Source organism: Aplidium turbinatum, chromosome 1 (genome assembly GCF_918807975.1).
Source record: "Aplidium turbinatum chromosome 1, kaAplTurb1.1, whole genome shotgun sequence".
Classification (NCBI taxonomy): Eukaryota; Metazoa; Chordata; class Ascidiacea; order Aplousobranchia; family Polyclinidae; genus Aplidium; species Aplidium turbinatum.
The window spans coordinates 52,158,902-52,179,876 of record NC_137472.1 but is presented as its reverse complement, the minus strand read 5'-3'; the positions used below and the strand labels follow the sequence as shown (position 1 = coordinate 52,179,876).

The window sequence follows — 20,975 nt, the reverse complement described above, 5'->3', positions numbered from 1 at the left end:
GACTCTTGAGTCTTGAGCATTAACATTTTATGAAAGATGATGTCATAATACTATGAGCAACGAAGCATAACAATATCATTTGAAAAACATCAACCTAAATTGTCCCAACTCTAGTGAAACCCGTTCTTTTTACATTATTTGATCGTCTCCAGACATTGAAACAATGTTTGCAATAACAGTTTGGTTTGTGAGGTATGCAAAATTCCAATTATTTTTCTTTTCGATTTATCAGCGGTTAAAAGTATATTCTTAATATTTTACTTCTTTACGTTTATTTTACGTAATGAGGCGTTTAATCATTACAAAATAAACATAATGCTTTCGGGTGGTTAAAACAATTAGTCAAGTATTCGAAACACGCTCTCAGCCGCTGACCGGTGAATGGAGTGTTTGGTTACTCTAATAAACGATCAAAGACTTCTGTTTAACTTGTTGGACACAGCAATTCCCCATCCAACAAAATCAGTCATTTTTATATTGATTCAACGTCTGCAGACGTTAAATTAATGTAAAATGATGGACTTTGCTCTCTGGGTGCTCATTGCGACAGATTATCCCCTGAAAGTGGCTTTTATTCAACAATCTTTTCTATCCGTTTTGCTACAACAATGAAAAAGTGGTAGACTTCGCGTAGTGATTAGTAACAATAATAGTTGAATCGAAAGAAAGAATTCGATTCGTGATTTTCACAAAGAAACAACCCTATACATGGAAATACACACAGGTGCGAACTAGACTACTGAAAATTTGGAAACTTTCTCAATAGTCTCATTGACTGTAGGCCGGTCGTGTAGGCCTCTGACCTACGCAATAACTAAGCACCTCTGTTTTAGAGAGCAACGAGCACTTTCAACCACAATCAGCGACTTTCCCACCTTCTGAAAGACGAAGAAAATTGATGCTGCTTCGTTTCCAAATTCCTAACCTACTTTGCTAACCCGCCTCTGGACTTGCAATAACCAAAGTTACCTGATGCACGCTGAGTTTGTTCTTGATGCTTGGATCGTCGACAGTCAATACTTTGGCAGACATGCTTATCCAGCGTTGCATAGCGCCGAGACTAGATCTGTATTTTCTTAGCGCTTCTGTACCAGTCTTCAGCTTAGGCTTCCATTCGGTGGCTTGTTCAGTGCAGAGCTGTAGTCTGGCGGTCGACTCTGTGATTTTATCCTGGATTTCTTCTATGTTGTTACCTGGACAACAATGAATTGATTAGCGTTTTCTAAAAATAAAACAATAACATTTTTAATTGTTTTTTTTTTTTAAGTTTAAATATATGAGAATTGCTTCTTGTTGTACGATTTCTGATTATTTGTTTTGCTTCGCTAGTTTTTTTTAGCTGTTTCACTTCTTTAGTTGCATAATTACATCCATGATAAAGGTTTTAAGCAGAAAACGTTTGCTTTATTTCTTTTCCTTTTGAACGTATTTCCTTTCGATTACAAATATACATATCTTGCATATCTGCATATGAAAATCTTACGTAAAGTAACGAAATGATTATTAGTATGAATGGAACCATAATTCTCACCAGGCAGGGCTAGTTGGGATATTCGGCCCAAATTCACACTGATTCGACCGAGCTTCTGCTGCTGTTGGTCGGTACTTGCGAAGAATTTCTATAAAATGCGTATGTTGTCAACACATGTAATACAATGCAACAGATCTGACAAACCGTTCCCTAAAGATACCAATCAAGTCTGAAGAGTTTCCATTTCTGGGTATTATGTCTTAGCCACTGCCACATTGAAATATGTCTTTGCTATTTTAATAAAGTAAAAATGTTACTATTCCAACGAAACAAATTCTTAAAAAAAATACTTCCAGAAATTAAATTGTTGTGTAAATACATAGCGATCTATATACAGTTATACACAGGCCTTGCCAACTGAAGGCCGATGAAACTTTAACTTTAAAATCTAAGCTAAAGTTACTTTATATCTCCTTGAAACGATAGTTTTGAGAATCCAAATTGCCAAAGTGTGATCACTGAATCTAAAATTACTGTAAAAGTCCTAACTTTACGTTATAAGAATGACAATTTTTTTCCAATTACCAGTGTTGCCAAACGCTTTTTGGATTATCAGCACAAGCACCAAAATCGAGTCCGTCATTTAAATGGTAACAATAGCACAAAAGCAACTCAAAATCACACAAAATATACATAGAAACAATATTTATTACCTATTGCTCAAACTATCAACTTATACTAGAGATTTCGACTACTAGCAGGTCGGCCTTCAGTCAAATATTAAGCTGCACGTTGTCATGGGCTATGTATAAAGGTCGCCATGTGTAAAATATCAGCATTCGATGACCGCAGATTAGCAGTGCTGCTACAACATTACCAACGAGATACATAATCGCAATGTCCGTGAAAATGATGACAAAATCCAAGCAAGACGTTAATCGATGTAAAAAACGGTTGGTTTGATGTCTGGGAAACGTCATAAACGTGAAATTTTTAAAATTTTCAACCTGGTGTGATTGATACTGAGTTTCCATGTCCTTGTCAGGTGTCTCGTGTGACACAATCATTCGCTCAGCGTCGTCCAGCCAATCATTGAGCGACTCGAGATCGCCATCAACAACTTGTAGCGGTTCCATCATGTCGGCACAGTCGGTGATGCTTTTGGTGACGCTGTGACGCAACTGCGCATGCGCAGATGTGGATATGAAATACAGTATATTAGGAACAGAAAACATTTTCAAAATTACCCATAAGATAATGTGCTTAGTTGTGTAAGAATGGTTCAATGGTTGTGTAACAAAACTCATAAGTTTGGGTCAGATTGGAGCCGAAGAGTTGGAACGCACTTATTTCCACAGTAAATGAAATTGGATGTAAATCGTTTAAGGCAATACCAGCATTAACACGGAACGAAATACTGCATATTTCAGGCAACAACTAAAAAAAAATTGCTCGAGTCTAAGAACATTTATATTCACAATTGACCAAACGAATGTTAAAAACCACATGTTACTTTTTGCATCGTTAGAACGCCTGCTGACGTTAAAACAACAAACAAGATGTAACCTTAGCTGGAAAGGTTCTTACAGTGACTAATCTGTCTTTGAGTTTGGTCATCAAGCTCAGCATGGACGTCACTTCAGCGGGGGGCGTGTCGTTGACTAACTCTTGGGCGACTTTGCTGAGTTCCTTGAACTGATCTTCTACACTCGTGGTTTCTTCATCGATGTCCTGAAGATTAAAAACTTGATAAAAAACAGGCTTCGCGTGCCTTGAATGATGAACCAGTAGACTGGCTGCTCTCTGGTAGCCTCTCGGTGCAGTCTTGGTTAACAGTTTTGCTTTGGATAATTCAACGGTGGACACACCTCCTCTAAAGAATGACACCATTGCACAAAAAACATCTACTGTATGGTTGGTGGGTGGTATATAAAAAACTAACGCAGACTTGAGAAACAAATTCATAGCAGAGAAGTAGTGGAGTTTATTCTGCGTTGACAAAACACTCTGGCTTTAAATAATGATTGCGTGATGAAAATTTCAATTCAACTCTTGAAATAGCTCTGAGTGACCAGCCCTTCACATAAACTAATTAAAGGCCACTCAAGCGTGTTAAATTGTGACAACCAATGAAAACAATGCAACTACACGTGCCTCCAGTGTTTGCAACTGGGCTCGCACTGCTTCGTAGTTCATCGCCACTGGTTTGACAAGAGCTTCTTCAGCTGTGTCGAGCCATTCAGCGAGCTCGTCTACACCCTCTCTGTAAGCTTCCCGACGCCTCGCCACCTCGTCGGCTTTCATCAGTTTCTCGCAGGCTTCGAACACCGCCAACGCTGGCCCGCTCAGTTCCGTCAATGTGCGATGTACGTCATCAGCGTTGACGTCATCGCAAGATTGCACGAGAAACTGTCCGTTCTCGTTGATGGATTTGTAAACAGCCGCCCACTTTTGCCAATCGTTGAAAAAATCCTGAAAGTCCATTTATCAACATAATTGTCAAGTAAAGTTGTAAAGCTAATCTTTGGTTGCCGACACGACGAAGATGTATTACAAACTGTTGCAAAAGCACTCATCATTCAAACTTCCTTCCTTTTGTAAAGCATTGGAAGCAATAAAACGCAAAGTTTTTTTTATTTTAAGATATTTCAATTGCAGTTTTATAGTCAAATCATGTCCAGTCTTTAATATCATTAAGCAAAACCACTAACAAAAAGCCAAACAATGTGCAAGTGAAACAAAAGCAAAAACAACATTGCCCATAAAAATGATACAAAACACTGAATCACAAAATGCGTTTTAAACCATTCATTATAGCGAACATTAATAGCATATCTTAAAAATAAAATAAAAAAAAATCATCCTCACCCTTTTCTCTGTGTCCCCTGCTTCCAAAGTGGCCAATGCACTGTCCAGCCACGGGAAGAAGTTTTCAATGCATCTTTCATATTCGTTCCACCGCTCCGCCACTTCCTCAAGAGAGCTCTGTGCATCCAGTATCTCCGCGCATACAGCCTTTGCCTAAGTAAATAATGATACAAAATAAAAAGTTTACACAAGAAAAATGATTTACAAAATCAAAATACCGTCTTCTTTGTAACTTGCGGCTGCTTCTCCTTACCCTCACCTAATCAACACCTTCGAGTAGTAGTTACAATCAGTTACATGCAAGTGTTGCGTAAACTACACATATCAACGACTGTGAAAAACTTCTTAAAACTCATTGATTTAGCCACGTACCTATAGCACTATCGCAACTAGAGATGTACCGATACCAATATTTTGGCCGATACCGATCCCGATACCGATATCACTTTTTTAGGCCGATACCGATACTGATACCGATATTTTGGCCGATATTTTGGTGTTACAAAAAGAAGCAATTTTGGTATTTGCAAGGAATTATATCAAATGCTAAGTTTTACCTTATTTGCATAAAACTATTAAAAAAAGCTTTCAATTGGCATAATTTATTAAAGATTCAAGAATCCAATCTCAACCGCATTGTTGTGTCATAATAGTAGGTTTTAGTAATGAAAAGCCATCGTAATTGATGATTGGGGTATAAGGGAAGAAACATTACATCATAATTGGGGTTTCTGAAAAATTAATAAAGTGTTTGCGCAAACTCTCCAAATAGGCTATCATAATTGATAATAAGATGTAAAATGTAAACCAAGTGATTTGTGTAGTCGTACAAAAAACTATTCGACAAGTAATGTGCAACCTAAGGGCGCTTGTTGTTTGGTTGAAAAGCTTTTGGCAGGCCAAGACTACCCAGGCAGCAAAAATGCACAATTCTGCATCGCTCCCACCCCGCCAAATGCTCAAAAAAACCGTGCAACTCGGCTGCCCCCAGCAAGCCGGCTCCACCAGTCGGCGATTCAACTTCCACCCTTAGCCGCAACAAACTCACCAAGCCCAAACAATGTCACGGCAGAATAAGTAGGCCCAAAAAGAAAGCAATGGGACCACGAATCCTCACCAAACCAATCAAAATGGTCTTGTTGCGCCCAAGATGACAACCTCATTGCGAAGAAAGGAGCGTCTCCCCCCCGGCACAAGGCTGAGCACTCACCAGCACAGCGAGCTGCCGCGACCCCCCAACCACAACGGTGGAGCTTCCACACTAGCCATTTCAATTCTTGTCGATGTCAATTCTTGCTACAAAACGGCTGCCGAGAAACATATAGTTGATTGGATGGTCTAAATGGCTAGCGTGGAAGCTACACCGTTATGGCCAGCGAATCGCAACAGCCCGCCGCACCAGTGAGCGCCCAGCCCCGTGCCGACAGCAGGGAAGGAAACTCCCCCCCCCCACAATGAGGCCGCCATCCCAGGCGCAACAAGACTACTTATTGATTAGTTCAGTGAGGATTTGCAGTCCCACCGCCCCACCCCGAGCCCACCCACTCCGCCACAACATTGTTCAAGCCTGGTGAGTCCACCACAACGAAAGGCGGAAACCAAATCACAAACTGACATAACTAGCCCACCAAAAAACAACCAAGCCACACGGGTCCCTCAAACGTCCAGCAACGCAAAAACGATGCAAAACTACACATTCCCGCCACCTGGGTAGTCTTGGCCTGGTTTTATCCTCTGCTGAGAGTAAAAAAAAAACACAAATGATAAATATTGGAGAAATTGAGTCTCCTTCACAACTTAAGAATCGAACAACGCAAAACTGCCGAAACAAAACGTTTAGTTTGAGTGAAAGAATCACTGTAAGCAAACAATGCCAAAAGGTGCGCGCATGATGTCATGGGACTGTGAGGTATCAAAAATTTGAACAGGTTGTTATTTTTCTACTTCAATGTGACGTTAGTTACTACTTTAAAAAATCTATATTTTTGTTTCCGCAGAAAATCCGCAGCAAACGCCTTTTTTTACATGTTTAGTATCGGCCACAGTATCGGCCAAATTTTGCCGATACCGATGCCGATACCGATACTCAAAAAATGGCCGATATCACCGATACCGATGCCGATATATCGGTACATCTCTAATCGCAACCATAGTTTATAGTGAATAAAACTATAGTGAATATTGCCCACCTGTTCTTCTTTATCAGATATGAATTTGCGGACAGATTCCCGTTCGAGATCATCTATGTTGTCATCTGAGAACAGAAGAGCTTCTCCTAGTTTGCAAACTCTGCTGGTGGCTTCCTCCAGATCGGACACAAGCCCTCTTTCCAGCACAGCCTCCTGGGATGCAGAACAAGATTGTGTGGTCATTCTTGCTAACAAATTGGTAAGATAAAATTTACAAAACACAGTCTACAGTGGATCGTATAAAGAAAAAATTGTAAGTATGCTAACCTGGTAGTCTCTCAATAACTCTTCAGCTGCGCTCTTGTTTCCAAACTTGACAGTCCATTTGGCAAGTGCGTTTTCTGCGTCCATTAGTTGGGACAATAACCTGTGTTTCCCTTCAGCGTATTCCAGCCTTGCAGTTCGATGAGTGGAAGCAGTAGTTAACGCTGGAAAGATGAGGTTTGCTTTTTGCTTTGAAGAAATAGCTAAGTTGTATAACAACACAACGAAATCGATTAACCCTAACCTCAATTATTATCCTTTTTCTTTTTACTTTAAAACTCACAAAAAAAACCACAAACTCCAGAGAGTTCTAAACAGAAAATTATATGTGGGGAATGCTTATTGATAGAACTAACTAATACAGCAACAGTTAATTGTAAAATAACAAATATATGGAAGAAAATGTCAATAAAAGGTGTTCGTACACAATCGGCAATCTTAACCCGATTTTTCAACAATAATGGTCAAGATAACTTGAAAAGTGCAAATGAACATCTATCTAGCCTTCGGGTAGTAGATCATGGTCAAAGTACAAGACAAAACAACCAACCTGCAAACCGATCCGACAGTTCCTCCAACTGTTCAAGAGGAATCGCATGTCCGGAGAACCTGTGAGCCCTCCTCATCTTATGGAAGACTTGCAACATGTTGTTCATGTCCTTGAAGACAGCCTGAGCAAATTTCAATTGTATTTGGTGCAAAAAAGAGAAAGATAAAGCAACGCAAAACACAAGTCCTTTGCTTTATGCGAGAACTGGATTTGCTGTACAGTGGGACCACAAAATCTAGTTCAGTTGCTTTTGTTTCTGGCTATCACAGCAAAAATAAAATATGTCAACAAAGAAGCAAAGGTCTAGAAAAAAGTAGGAGCGACAATCTATGATATTCAGTGTCCCTTTTATCAGAAAAAAATACCTTATGCTCGTCTAGTTGAAGTTTGATTTCATCAGCTATTCTTTCGTCATCACTTCCGGAGTCATAATGTTCCGGTTGACTGATTACGTCTTCAGCCTGGTGTAGCCAGGACCCCACTTGGCCGAGTTGGCCAGGCAGTCGACTGTCCAGTTCCCGATGCCATTTCTAATCAATTTAAAAGATCATAATGCAATGCAAGGAATGTGGAAAGTGGGTACATGCAAGATGTGCTAATGTCAAGAGAGCCGCAACAAGATTGGCGAAGTGTTTTGTTTGTGGGAAATGCAGTAAAGGAAGGAATGAAGTGGAAGGCCATGATGATGAGTTCTTCCATGGCATCGAAACAGTGACAGACTTCTGTTATCTGGGTGATCGGATAAATGAAAGTGGTGGATGTGAAGCAGCGGTGACAACAAGGGCAAGATTGGGCTGGGCAAAGTTCAGGGAATGTGGGGAAATGTTGCATGGCAGAAAATTTTCACTAAGGATGAAAGGAAAAGTATATCGGAGCTGTGTGCGGCCTGCAATGCTATATGGTAGCGAGACATGGGTATTGAGAGAGAGTGAACTGGCAATCCTGAGAAGAACGGAAAGGTCAATGGTGAGAGCAATGTGTGGGGTGAAAACGAGAAGGGAAAAAAGGACTGAAGAATTGTTGGATATGCTAGAGATGAGAGAGACCATAGACCAACTGGCAAGGGCAAATGAAGTAAGATGGTATGGACATGTGATAAGGAGGGAGGAAGGAAGTTTTCTTAGAAAGGCACTAGATCTAAAGGTGGATGGGAAGAGGAAACGCGGTCGTCCAAGAAGAACGTGGAAACAACAAGTGAAGGATGAGTTTAAAAAAGTCGGACTGAAGGAGGAAGATGCAAGGGACAGGGTGAAATGGAGAAAAGGGATTAAGACAATTGCTGCGCGGAAACAATCGGCCACCCCCACTAGTGGGGAACAAACCGACGATGGATTATGATGATAAAGTACAACAATAAACACACAAAACAATGAATACAGATTCGACAAGTTGAAAACACTTTTAAAGTTGAGTCTTTAAACGAAAAGTTCGATTGTCTAAAAAATCACCTTTGTGGATTTGTCTACTTTTTCAGTCGCTTCGCTTAAGCTCTGCACTTGATCTTCAGACAGGGATGGGGCGCCACCTTCTGTCCATTTATCGCGTAAACTTTTCACCTAGAAATTTATCGGTAATTTAGAAGCAGTGCCAACTCAAAGCAAAATGAAACAATAAAAATGCTTTAACAGGTCCGCCGTAACTGTACAGCAGGTAGAGAAAGTATGCAATACATCATATTACTAAAGTAAACCTATTAGCAGAAAAGCACTAAATTTATTTTTTGTAAAAAGAAACTTCAGTTGCTTACAGGCTAAGCTAAGCAGATATCGCCTTGAAAATGAAGCTACCTTTGGTAGACGTGAGAAGCGTAGAAGCCGCGAAACATTTGGTTGCAGCTTGGTCACTTGTTTCCAGTTTATAAAGAAGATTGTTGCAAAGAACATTGTCTTGCTATTAATCATTATCAACGATGTTGCAGAGATAAAAGAAGACAGTAAATACAAAAAATATGAAAAAAAAAGAAAACAGAAAAATTGTGAAAACGTTTTTATTGTAACAAGGTGAAATAGTGTGCTTTATTTCAAGGAAAGAATAAAGAAATGTTATTTGATAAGCAGAAATTGGATAAAAAATAACCTGTGACCTATGCCATCACATCACAATAACAAAGATGTTTTACATAAGCCCGTTGGTAGTTCAAGCAGCAGGTAGATCTACAGACATATTTATGTTCAGTATAGCTTTGGTAGAGAGGTACTTTTTAAAAACCATAGACAGACAATCGATAACAACTTAATAACATTGAATTGCATAATTCAAAATTAATACAGAAATGAAATAGATACATAATTTCGAACGTTTTCGGCAAAACTTTCTGCCCTCTTCAGGAAAATATCTTAATTCATCTAAACAAAACAGTTATTCGTGAAATGTTAATAATAAATGACTGAAATTCAATAAAACTGCACTGACCTGCGTACAAGCAACAACTGACGAACAAACACAAAAGGTGGTAGCAATCTGTCATAATTATGCGGGAGTGTGGTCATGAGACGAGATAGTGAGCGGACAACATAACATAAAATAAACGTAAGCTAATACAAATTCAACAAAAAAGATGCCCCTCCAGCGAATAATTGTTTGTTGAGCCTGGGGTTGTGCTGCTTTATTTGGAGTGCCTCATGAATTTTAGTTTCAAACTCCGATTGACAGTTGCGAATTATTTTGAATGAATCTAATGTAAATTTGATGTTGGAACAAATACTGCAGTCATAAATGTGGTCTTTGATTGCACTGTGCTTATTGATGTCTGTTAAATTTAGGTGTTCCGTTGCTCTTGTTACCAAGTGTCTTGTGGACATACCTATGTATGTCATGTTCGTGTCGCACGAACAAGTGAATTTGTAGACAATGTTGGAACGAAGAGACTGCGGAACGGGAGATTTCAGCGAAAAATATCTACTGATTTTAAAGGTTTTGTACAGAGGAACAATGTCGATATCAAATTTACACTTAAAGAGTTTAGATAGTTTTTTAGCATATACGAGAGATTCCTTTCCTAGGAAAGGTATGGATATAGAGTTTTGGAAATTTATGACGTCAGTATTCGGTGAAGATACTGAATTGAAACGTTGTAGAACCTTATCAAAAAACTGCCCGGGATATCCATTCGCACATAACATGGATTTAATTTTGGCGATTTCATTCATGTAGTGGTATTTGTCTGAGCAGATAGAACGAGCACGATTAAGCAAACCTAACACCAACCCAAATTTCCATTTCATAGGACACACTGCGTTGAAATTTAATAATAATCCAGTGTTACTAGGTTTTCGCCAAACCCATGTGTCAAAAGTACTTTCGTTAATCTTTAGTTCAACATCCAAGAATGGTATAGTTTCTCTAGCTTTTTCCACTGTGAATTTTATGTTTTTATGTTGGGAATTTAGCACATTTAGAAAAGTTGAGCACGAATCTTCATCATCAAAAACAGCAAAAATATCATCTACATACCTAAGATAAAGTTTCGGATGGAAATCTTTAGACTCTTCAAGAACTTTTGTTTCAATATGTGCGAGGAAAAAATTAGCAATGGTAGGGCCTAATGGAGACCCCATTGCTACGCCATCGATTTGTTTGTATAAATTATTTTTGTACAAAAACATGCCTTGTGTGGCTAACGTGAGGAGTTTAATGAAAATTTCTTTCTTGATAGGTGGGTTCATTTCTGTATTAATTTTGAATTATGCAATTCAATGTTATTAAGTTGTTATCGATTGTCTGTCTATTTATGTTCAATACGACAGAAAGCTATCATTTAACGATCTCTTTTTTACATTAATTCAACGTCCGCAGACGTTGAATCTATGTAAAAAGAACGGATTTTACTCGTTGGGAGAGCAATATCAATACAAGACTACTGCATTTAACAACGTAACTTTCAATCACCTGATCAAATTTTTGTTCAAGTTCAGATCGAAATGCTTTGTGATCTAGGTAGTCTTGTTGTCTGTACTTGAAATGCTTATGAACATCAGTTAACGTTGTTTCTGCTTCAGCCATCCAAGCCATGACATCCTCAAATTGAATGACGTCTTCATCAACCTGTTGCCCACACACGCAATAATGAAGGAAACGACGAAATGAATTAAACAATAGGTAAAAAGTGACATGTCAGATCGAATGCTGAATGTTTGCAGACGACCACTGCAAAAATGCATATGCTTCATAGTTAGAACGTTAGATTTACGCTTTTCGAATGGACTTTATGAAAATTGTAAATTATCAGGCGTGAAATTGCAAAAATGGTGAAGCGAGACGGTAAGACCCAAAGGGAAAGTTTTCTTAAATAAACATATTCGGAGCACAATCAAATAACAAAACCTGTTTCAATATTCTCAAATCACACCTGGATGGCATCGTGGCTTTCTTCGCCGGCGTTTCCGTATTGCTTCACGAACTGGGCTACGTACGTCATAATGGACTTTTCGTCAGGTCGTTCCACATCCACGTCTGTCAGCAACAACGTTTCAACAAACTTTTCACATTTACGTTGCATCATCATTTGATGATACGCAATCAACGTAAAACAAACACGATTTTGCAACTAAGTTCCCAGGTGAAAGGAACGTTTTTGAAATTTCACTACAAAACAATGAATAGAAAAGTCTTCTCTAAACAGAGAGATTTATTCCTAATCCTTACAATTCAGAGTGCCATGGCCGTTTCAACAAAGCCAGTGGAACTCGACCTATTGTCAACTTACTACATAGTTACACAAAGATTTTTATTCATAAATATCATGGAAGTGCAGTCTTGTGTTTAAAACCCATGGATACGACTTTATTCAACAATCGTTTAACATGTTTTACACTGTAAATTATGATCAAATGCAAATAAATCGACTTTGCTTGTGCAATATGTGTTCTTTGGCGATGGTTGTCAGTTGAGCAGGCCTAAACTAGCCTGCTGAATTTGTCAGTGCTATATGAGACAGGGCCGCGAAGAAGCTATTATTTCGTGGCAAAAATCTTCAGCCAGCTGCTTAAAAATAAACTTTATCTAACCAACTTGAGTTCATTCTACGCTTGGGCCAAACTCAGCCAACAAAAACCAGTTCTTTCTGGCATTGATTTGACGTCTAAATATGTTGCAACATTGTGAAAAGGAAGATTTTGTTGACTTTAAAAGACGTCATGGGGAGCATTCTATTTGTTAAGAAATGGCTTCATTATTTCACAGTTTACGACGCAAAAGTAAAAACATAAATGAAAGCAGTTTAGCAGCTTATAGCGATTTTAAAACGTAAACGTTATTTAGGAACAAAAAATACATCTACAAATGATACCCAAGTGAAGCGACAAACGCCAGCAAATAAAGGAAAACTACAGCAAAAACTTGCAACACAAAAGACAATTAGAAGATGAATATTTCTATATTAGAAAAGCAAAGACAACAGACGCTATCCAGCAAATACAGAAAACGGCTCCTCCCAGTCATCAAAAGTTGGCGTTTGTTACATCGTTTCAATGTCCAGTGACGTTAAAATGATGTAAAAATGGCAAAAAATTTTCTGACTGGATTTTGGAAACATTTTGGCTTTGTGTGAACCACAACAAATCGCTCTATGGAATGGAAACTTGAAAATAGTGAAGTGCGATATCAAGTACTTCTCCACATTTCAACGCACGCAAAGACAAAAATCCAAACAAGAGAAATTCTAGCGATGCTTCTCATCAACTTTAACGTATAACTCACATCACAGTCATAAACGTTTTACCTAAGTTTCAAAAAAAACTAAAAAGATTTAAGTTATTTCAGAAATATTGCTGAAGTAATTTGCATTCATCAAATGCTGACATTTGTACAACATATAATTTCTAGCATAACTTCCTACAGAATCGATTTCCCTATAAGCATAGCATTTCCAGCTTATTCAAATAGAACCCCTTTAACAAAACCTGAGCTGGTTAGAAGTTGGTACAGTACAAAAAGTATGCGGCAACTGAGTCAGTAAAACAGTCTTTTTTACATTGTTAAAACGTCTGCGGACTTCAAATCATTGTGAACATGTACTGATTTCCTGGCCGAGAAATACCCGATCATGTGAATAGGCTTGCCCAGGTATCCAAATGAAGATTTTTTACATTGATTCAGCGTATCCAGACGTTAAACTAATATACAAATGACCGATCTCGTTACCTGGGCAGTTACTGCGCCCAGTAAATTTAATAAACTTCATCCTTTGTATTACCCGTAAAATCAACAACCCATTTATTAGGTAAAGAGTCACTTTCGAAGCTGAGATCAAAAGTTTACATTGAAATCTAGAATTACAATAAACAATAGAAATTCGCCTTAAAAATACCAACAAATGACCATGGATTTCAAGTCAAATGTATTGGAGATTTCAGTAGTTTATCATGCTATGACAGAATATGAAGTATTTCGTTACAAACCGAAACAAGTTAAATAAAAATTTTGTTTTTTTTTCGAGCAGCACTTGTACTCTGAGGCATAGGGTTCATCACTGAAGCAAAGATGTGAAAGACGTTAAAGCATGAAAAAAAGGCAAACAGTGTTTCCAAACGTAAGAAACCAAATTTCGTGAAAGTAGCAATTAATCAACAACTCTGACCTTCAGGCTCCAACAAACGTGGAATGCCAAGATGGCGCTCAGCGGTGTCGAACGCGGTTTCAAGATTTTCTTGATTGTTCGCTCGCCTGATAAGGTCAATGTCGACAAGCGCTGGATTGATGGTGTGGATCATGCTCTGAAAGGCTCTCCCGTCCCGCCAACTAGGACCGAAGTCACGAACAGACACTTGCAGTTCTGGAGGTTTGCTGAAAGGGAAGTTGTTTCAATGGAATCTTCTTTTTTTGTAGAAGGAAAAGTAGTTAAACGTGTATTCAACAACACACATTTGACGTTCAGTGCGGAATTTTCTTGCGCTATGCAGTTTTAAGTTGTTTTTAGTATTGTTTGTTATGACGTAAGCGATGATCAGTACGACGTGGAATGAAGTCATACTGAGCTGCACCGAAACCTTGCTAAACCGCTTGGCGTAAATTTTCCAAATTTAAACTGTGTTTATGAATAATGAAAACACTTTCTGCACAACAGCCTTCGACGTTACTTTTGCAATATGCAAAAAAATGAGGTAGGCAATTTAACGTGTTAGAGAACACCCACACGCCCAGTCAAGCCGGCGCAAGATATATTTATTATTACTATTGCAAACTCGGTATTTGTACTACTATTCTTACAAACTCTTCAATATGCAAAGCAATACAAAAATTTAGCTTTTCGGACTCTCACAGAAGCAATACTGTCTTGTCGACCAATAGTGGCCGTTCAAAGAATACAAATGTAAAGAAATACTCTTACTTATTTTCCAAATTAGAAAAAAAAATTTAATTGCATACTTTTTCGTTTTTCGTTTAACCCATTGCAGTAGAGCTTTTTTGGCTGCCCCTTGCCACTTGGCCTTTGCTCCCCTTTTCTTAGGGGGAGAATCATCATCGGCCCCAACGCAACTGTCCAAACTGGATGTGCTTCCAGATTGTTCGTTAGACAAAGCCAAATTGCTTGTGATTTCTTCTATCTGGAATGAAATGAATCGTTACATATTGCAACAAAACATCAACATTTTTGCAAATGAGATGAAAGTAAAAAATACAGAAATTGGAAGCGTTTTTCAAGTGTGCATTTGAAACCTTGGCTTTTAAAAAGATGCTTCTTCAATAAGGTTTAAATTAACGTAAAGCGTTAAGCTGTGCTTGATAACAGTGCACTACGTTGCTACCAAAGGTGTGAAGTGATGTAATATAAACAGCTACAGCTTAACAGGAATACCAAAGGATGTTAACAACAGCATATCAACAATACATCTCGCTACATTCATTACAGATTGGAGCGCCTGTAATATTCGTTTGACTGGTTTGTACTAGGACGATTATTTATCAATGCATTTTATTTTACTTACACTATGCAGCAAATGGCATAACTTAACTGGCAACCTATATTTTTGTTCATAAGCATAGTAAGTTTGTTTGTTATTTTATGTTTCAATCAATATGCAGCAATTCTTGAACTCTGTGTAGCCAATGAAAGACATGACGTCATGAATGGTTCGCACTGTTTACAAACCGACGCTTGTCAGTTGCCACTGGTGCATTCTCTGCAGCCTTTATCTGCGTAAAGCAGTTCTTACGACCACAACTAATCAAATAAAACAACTCCAGCTGTTTTGTGAATTGGTAGTTTGTAAACTTACATGCCCTTTTCCAAAATTAAAACAGAACAGTAAAAACAGCACAATTAAAATGTACTATGAATAATTGAATATTGATTAATTATAAAATGCATGAATTAAATTTGGGCAAAAGATGAATTATTGTATAGTTTCCGCAATTAAGAATTAATTTCCACACACAAGCTATAAATGCATCTAGCTTTTCTTCTCGAAAACTTTACATGAACAATCTGCCAAAATTTAACAACCATAGAGTGACGACGTTTAATCCTCAGTTTTTTTCCTTTTTTTTCGTTTTTTTTTTCTGTAAGGCACGGCGTTTGTCGAATAGTGATGGCGCGTGTCGAGTGACCTCGTCACCGAAAAAGGCAAAAATCCCTGACCATAACATATTAGAAAAAAACATAACGTGCTATTAACAGTAAAAAAGCTAAAAGCAAAAAAAAACAATTTATAACATTTGAGAAAATGATAATATTTCGCTCTTTTCCTTTCAATGTACAATTGCATATACTATACACGTATACATACATTGCCTAAAACAATCCTTGTCTTTGCCTTTGTTCATAGATGTATTCAGTAGGTGATGTTATGTTTCCAATTTTATCATTTTGCTTCACTATATCAACTTCACCTGATCACCTTGCTCTGCACTTATACGATTAGTTTAAGATTTTTTTAAAAAGATTTTGCTCCAGATGGTAAATTTCTTGCTGAATTTTCCAAAAAACGTCACTATTTATATTTTATGGCTTAGTGAGTAGATCTTCACAGTAAAAATCTTAAATATGTTCCCCCCATCAATATTCAGCCCAAGATGTTGATGTAGACTTCTTGTAGACTCCTGGTGGATTCCTTCTCGCCCATAATTTCATGGTTGATGCAATTCAAAAATGTTTTTACAGCTTTTCTTTGCTATTTCACTTCGACCAATTTAATTGTTTGAATTTTCAGATAATTTAGATTCTTACAAGGGTGCAGCTTTGTGAAAGAAATTACAAAATTAACAAGGTGCTCGTCAGTTTCTTGTCTTGAAATTTTCAAGTACAAAGTTTAGATAAATGTCCACATCCCACCAAAAAACGTCTGCACACGCCTCCAATTAAACCTTTGTGTATATATCATTTGTTTGAAGTTCTGTGTTGCTTTGAAGGCGAATTAGAAACACAATTTATTTTTGATTCTTCCAATTCACTTGTACACGAGTCCAACAGTGACAGTACAAAGACATGCATGCCATGCATTCAGTGCGGAGTGACAACTTACCATTAAAACAGGAAGAAGGTTTTGACGAATCTTTGTTTTCAAAAAAAGTTTTAAAAAAATCAAAATAAGGTTTCTTGCTGAAAACATTAGTATCATAAAATAAACCACTAAAGTTAACTTAAACCAGATAAGACATTGTGTATTAGTTGACAATCCAGCTAACCAATTTTAAGTACATATTGCATAAAAATGGTATGAAATAAAAATCACGAAAAGTTCAGCAGGCTAGCTCATAATTTCAAGGTACTGTACCTGAAAATAGAGAATGATCGTCCACAGCAAACCCAACACAATCGAGGGCTTTCCATCCACAATGTCGGTTGGATTTATATTCACAAGCTTTATCTAGAGTTTACAAACTTGGCATCACTGGATATGATACAAGAACTTAAGCTAATAGCTACACAGCGAGACATCAGAAAAAAATCAGTTTTCGACAATTCACTCAGAGACACAACAACGCGTTCTCGTTGCAATGTGACTCATGTGAGTAAAGTTACAGGAAAAAAAACACGAAAATTAAACAAATTTTCCTGCGTTTTTCTGGTGACTGAAGGCTGAGCTACAACAAGATGTCAAAAATGATAACATCAATTTCTTTCTGTTGTGTGCCGTTTGATTTGAAAACAGGTGGTTTTCACCTGTTTCAACTTCCCTGATATAGGTAGTCGTGCTTACTGACGAAACTTTGGAAATAAAACTTATTATCATGTTCATGTTGTTCAACCTGTCGAAGTAACATTGGTTGGTTTTGAATCTTTATCCTCGGACTGGCAAAGCCTTGATTGGTTATTCCTGGTAGTTTCGCATACTTGTAGAGGCTTTTGACGCAGGACCGGTTACCGAGATTGGCAGAGTGAAGTTTCCGATGGTTGAAGTGTTGTTGTCGGAAAATTATTCTATCTATTAGGTGCCGCTGAATGGAGAGCAATCCTAGAATGCGTTGCTCAAGTGCACACTCCGAGACCAGCGTTGCTTGATCTTGAAGCATCTTCGTTCACGAAGTCACGCGCTAACCACCTGAGTTATCGGGGCGGACGCTGCAGTCACGAGAAGAATGCAAGAAAATAAAGCATTATTAAATGCTTGGTGAACAGTCTCATTCCGTAATACCGAAAACCTAACCCAATTAAAAAAAATATACAAAACTCATCGTCAAATGAAATACAAGCAAAAACATCTCTCTCACCTTTTTAGTTTCCAAAAACTGGAGTGCGGTCTGTATGTTGCTGAGAAAGTGAACCCTCTTCAACTTCTTCCCACTCTCACCATGCTATGCACAGTACAAAAGTATTCGGATTAAGAAAAACAGGTATTTACTTTAAATTTCCTAACGAGGCAACACGAAAGACAAAACTGTTCTATCCACTTGTTTACTATATTACTTTTGTTAAAGTAAAAAAATGTTAAGTGGTATATCTTAGTTTTGCATGTTTATGATGCAAATTTAACATTCTTTCTCAAACGGTTGAAATATACGGCAAACCACAATACGAAAACTTCAACAGATTTCACACAAAGTGGAAGCTTCCACTCACCAATCTTTCCCCTGAGAGCACTCGCAGAAGCGCTAGAAGTTTAGTTCCATCTTTGATGTCGTCAAACAGGGAAACCAACTCTAGTGGAGGACGGCACTAAACAAAAATGATTTGAATAAGTAGCCAATATTAAGTGATCTAGTGAAGTGCAGTAATACGAAAAAGTATCATAATTGGTGTTTTTGAGGGTTCCGATTGTCTTTTCGGATAAACGAGCGCAATAAATAGAACATGTGTACACTGTTGCACAGGTATCTAGTATCTACCATACTGCATACTAAACGCATCACGTACAATAATGCATTGTTTATTGTGAATGCGGGTTAAGAAAAGTAGAATGTATTAACTTAAACTTATTTTCAACGTAAGAAAAAGGTATTAACTTTTCTCAATTTAAACTTGATAATATTTTCTATTTCACCAAATCCCTCTCCCATCTGAGACGCAGAAAGTGCATTGGATAATGCTTACTCTGTCGCTCATAGAATATTATGACAGTTCCTAAACTCTAAAGCAGGGGTCACCAAACTTTTTTCTCTGAAGGCCGGATTGCTGCGAGATTAACAGCTGCGGGCCAGATGCAAATTGCGAAAAGATATACAACTATTTAGAATCTCCATTGACTTGAATTGAGCACAATAAATAACAAAGTCAGCGGTGGAATAGCAAAGTTGTGATAAAAATCGAAAGGTTGGTGGAAAAGTTATCCCCTGCTGTGATACACTACAGGGCATCGTGCTCTTGAAAAAACATTACATCTTTCCAAATTTGGCTTAGGCTGTCCCTATTTGTGGTGACCTAATGATAAAAACAGAACACCAACATGTAGGCTGCTTCGTGGAAAAATGTACAAATTGTTTCCGCAGCACGTGGCGGGCCGGATGAAATCAGTTCGGGGCCGGTTTCGGCCGGCGGGCCGTAGTTTGGTGACTCCTGCTCTAAAGCATCCGTATGAGTAGAAAGTACTAAGGTAATTGTTTTTCCGATAATTATTGTTCTACTGTATTACTTTAATGCAAAAACATGTTATTTTTAAATATTGTAATGTATATGTACTTTCAAATTTAATTCACCTTGCATAAGTGAGCATTCATCCATCTCGTAAAGGTTCGTTTCTGAACGGTCATGTGCTCATCTGAATAAAATAACACATCAACATGTATATTTCAATTTGACGCCGATAGAGTACAATAACCACAAGACTAAAAACATTTTTAAGAAATGTACAGTCCACAATAAAAAAAAGAACAAAGATACGGTGGGCCACAACGCTAAAATGGGAAAAGGCATAAATGGACCATTCATTGATCACAATTCAAACATCAGCTTTTACAGTTATTTAAGTCGGAAAACGATAAGAAATGAAAGGATGTTCCATTCAACTGCAGGACAGGAGAATCAAAAACTATAGTGAACTATGAAACAGCTGGAAGTTGTTGTGTCTGTTGCAACTCTACGTCGTCTCTCATAAATACAAATGTTTCTTTCGATGATTGAAGTCAATCTAGAGTCCCTACAAGAGCGGCGTAAGAAAGCAACAAACAATACAAAGCTATCTACTATAATTTACTTCCATTGTGTTTGTATACACGAGCACAATGGAAGATAGCGTGCCTGATTCAACCTATTTAATTTGTTGCTTGAGAACAAGATTACAAAACAAATTAAACAAAACATAAAAATAGCACAATGTATGATATGCAACCCCACACTTCGACCCTGAGCCTAATTTTGGTCTGTCACAACTATCTTGTCAAAGCATAAAATGTTAAATAAAATCTTGCGTCAAAACAATAGTACCGTACGCGATAAAGATAAGTCAAGGCTTTGTCATTGTGGATATTATTCTTAGCAAAAAGTTTTTTCTTGTATTATTTCTAACCAACATTAAAAAGCACTTAAACAATACAATTTATGGCATTCACAAATAAAGATGATGTTGTTTTGCTGTTCCCAAGTATGTAAGTTCTTCAACAAGAGTACCGTATCTCTGTTACGATCGAGAATCGAAACAAAAAGATTATTATTATTCAAATCTGAATACGATGATGGGCAGGCCAGCGACAAACTAGGCAGTTAAACTTTTGTCCGTTTGCAAACGTTGATGTCAATCATTAACTTTTCACTAAGAAACCAAGAAAACATTTCAAGTGTGCCAAGGAATGTAAATGGGCGATTTTGATGATTTTAATCGCATTTATCTAACAATAGTACGTTTAACTTTTAAAGGTATTGGGTTTGAACTTACCAAAATGAAATAAACAAACGTGGAAAGTTATTTACTGATATTCAATATTAGTATTTTATGTGACCAATGGTTTTGACAGTCTTCATTGTACAGAAAAGAAACATAATTTCATATTAGTCATCACTCAAAAATCGACTTCACTATAACTAAAAAATTAACAAACATAAATGCATGAAACAACACTCCCCTTCTTAAGTAAGCAGATTCAATACTTTAAAATATGTGGATTTTTCAAGCCAGTTTACCACAGAAAGAAATCTCTCACTTCTGGGTGAGGTATGAGTACAAATTTTTATGAGAGACAAGTCTAAACATGCGCTTTGGTTGCCGTGTGTAGTGCTTAGAGTGTTTACTCTTAACCGATTATCAATAGGGAAGTAACAATG

General features: G+C 37.6%; 1 protein-coding gene across 1 annotated transcript in view; it reads right to left on the bottom strand.

The window, feature by feature from the left end:
* Positions 1 to 20,975, bottom strand: part of LOC145782777 (nesprin-1-like) — a 188,243-nt gene that overhangs the window by 164,835 nt on the left and 2,433 nt on the right. The window contains exons 3-22 of the mRNA XM_082594541.1: positions 19,415 to 19,476; positions 18,342 to 18,437; positions 17,993 to 18,076; positions 17,056 to 17,148; positions 16,804 to 16,833; positions 14,708 to 14,886; positions 13,920 to 14,125; positions 11,691 to 11,794; positions 11,231 to 11,386; positions 8,791 to 8,898; positions 7,708 to 7,872; positions 7,343 to 7,463; positions 6,796 to 6,956; positions 6,529 to 6,681; positions 4,340 to 4,492; positions 3,626 to 3,943; positions 3,059 to 3,202; positions 2,479 to 2,652; positions 1,532 to 1,619; positions 970 to 1,193 (exon numbers count right to left, since the gene is read on the bottom strand). Of these exons, the coding sequence (XP_082450667.1) occupies positions 970 to 1,193; positions 1,532 to 1,619; positions 2,479 to 2,652; positions 3,059 to 3,202; positions 3,626 to 3,943; positions 4,340 to 4,492; positions 6,529 to 6,681; positions 6,796 to 6,956; positions 7,343 to 7,463; positions 7,708 to 7,872; positions 8,791 to 8,898; positions 11,231 to 11,386; positions 11,691 to 11,794; positions 13,920 to 14,125; positions 14,708 to 14,886; positions 16,804 to 16,833; positions 17,056 to 17,148; positions 17,993 to 18,076; positions 18,342 to 18,437; positions 19,415 to 19,476 (2,819 nt within the window). The remainder of the gene's footprint in view (positions 1 to 969; positions 1,194 to 1,531; positions 1,620 to 2,478; positions 2,653 to 3,058; positions 3,203 to 3,625; positions 3,944 to 4,339; positions 4,493 to 6,528; positions 6,682 to 6,795; positions 6,957 to 7,342; positions 7,464 to 7,707; positions 7,873 to 8,790; positions 8,899 to 11,230; positions 11,387 to 11,690; positions 11,795 to 13,919; positions 14,126 to 14,707; positions 14,887 to 16,803; positions 16,834 to 17,055; positions 17,149 to 17,992; positions 18,077 to 18,341; positions 18,438 to 19,414; positions 19,477 to 20,975) is intronic.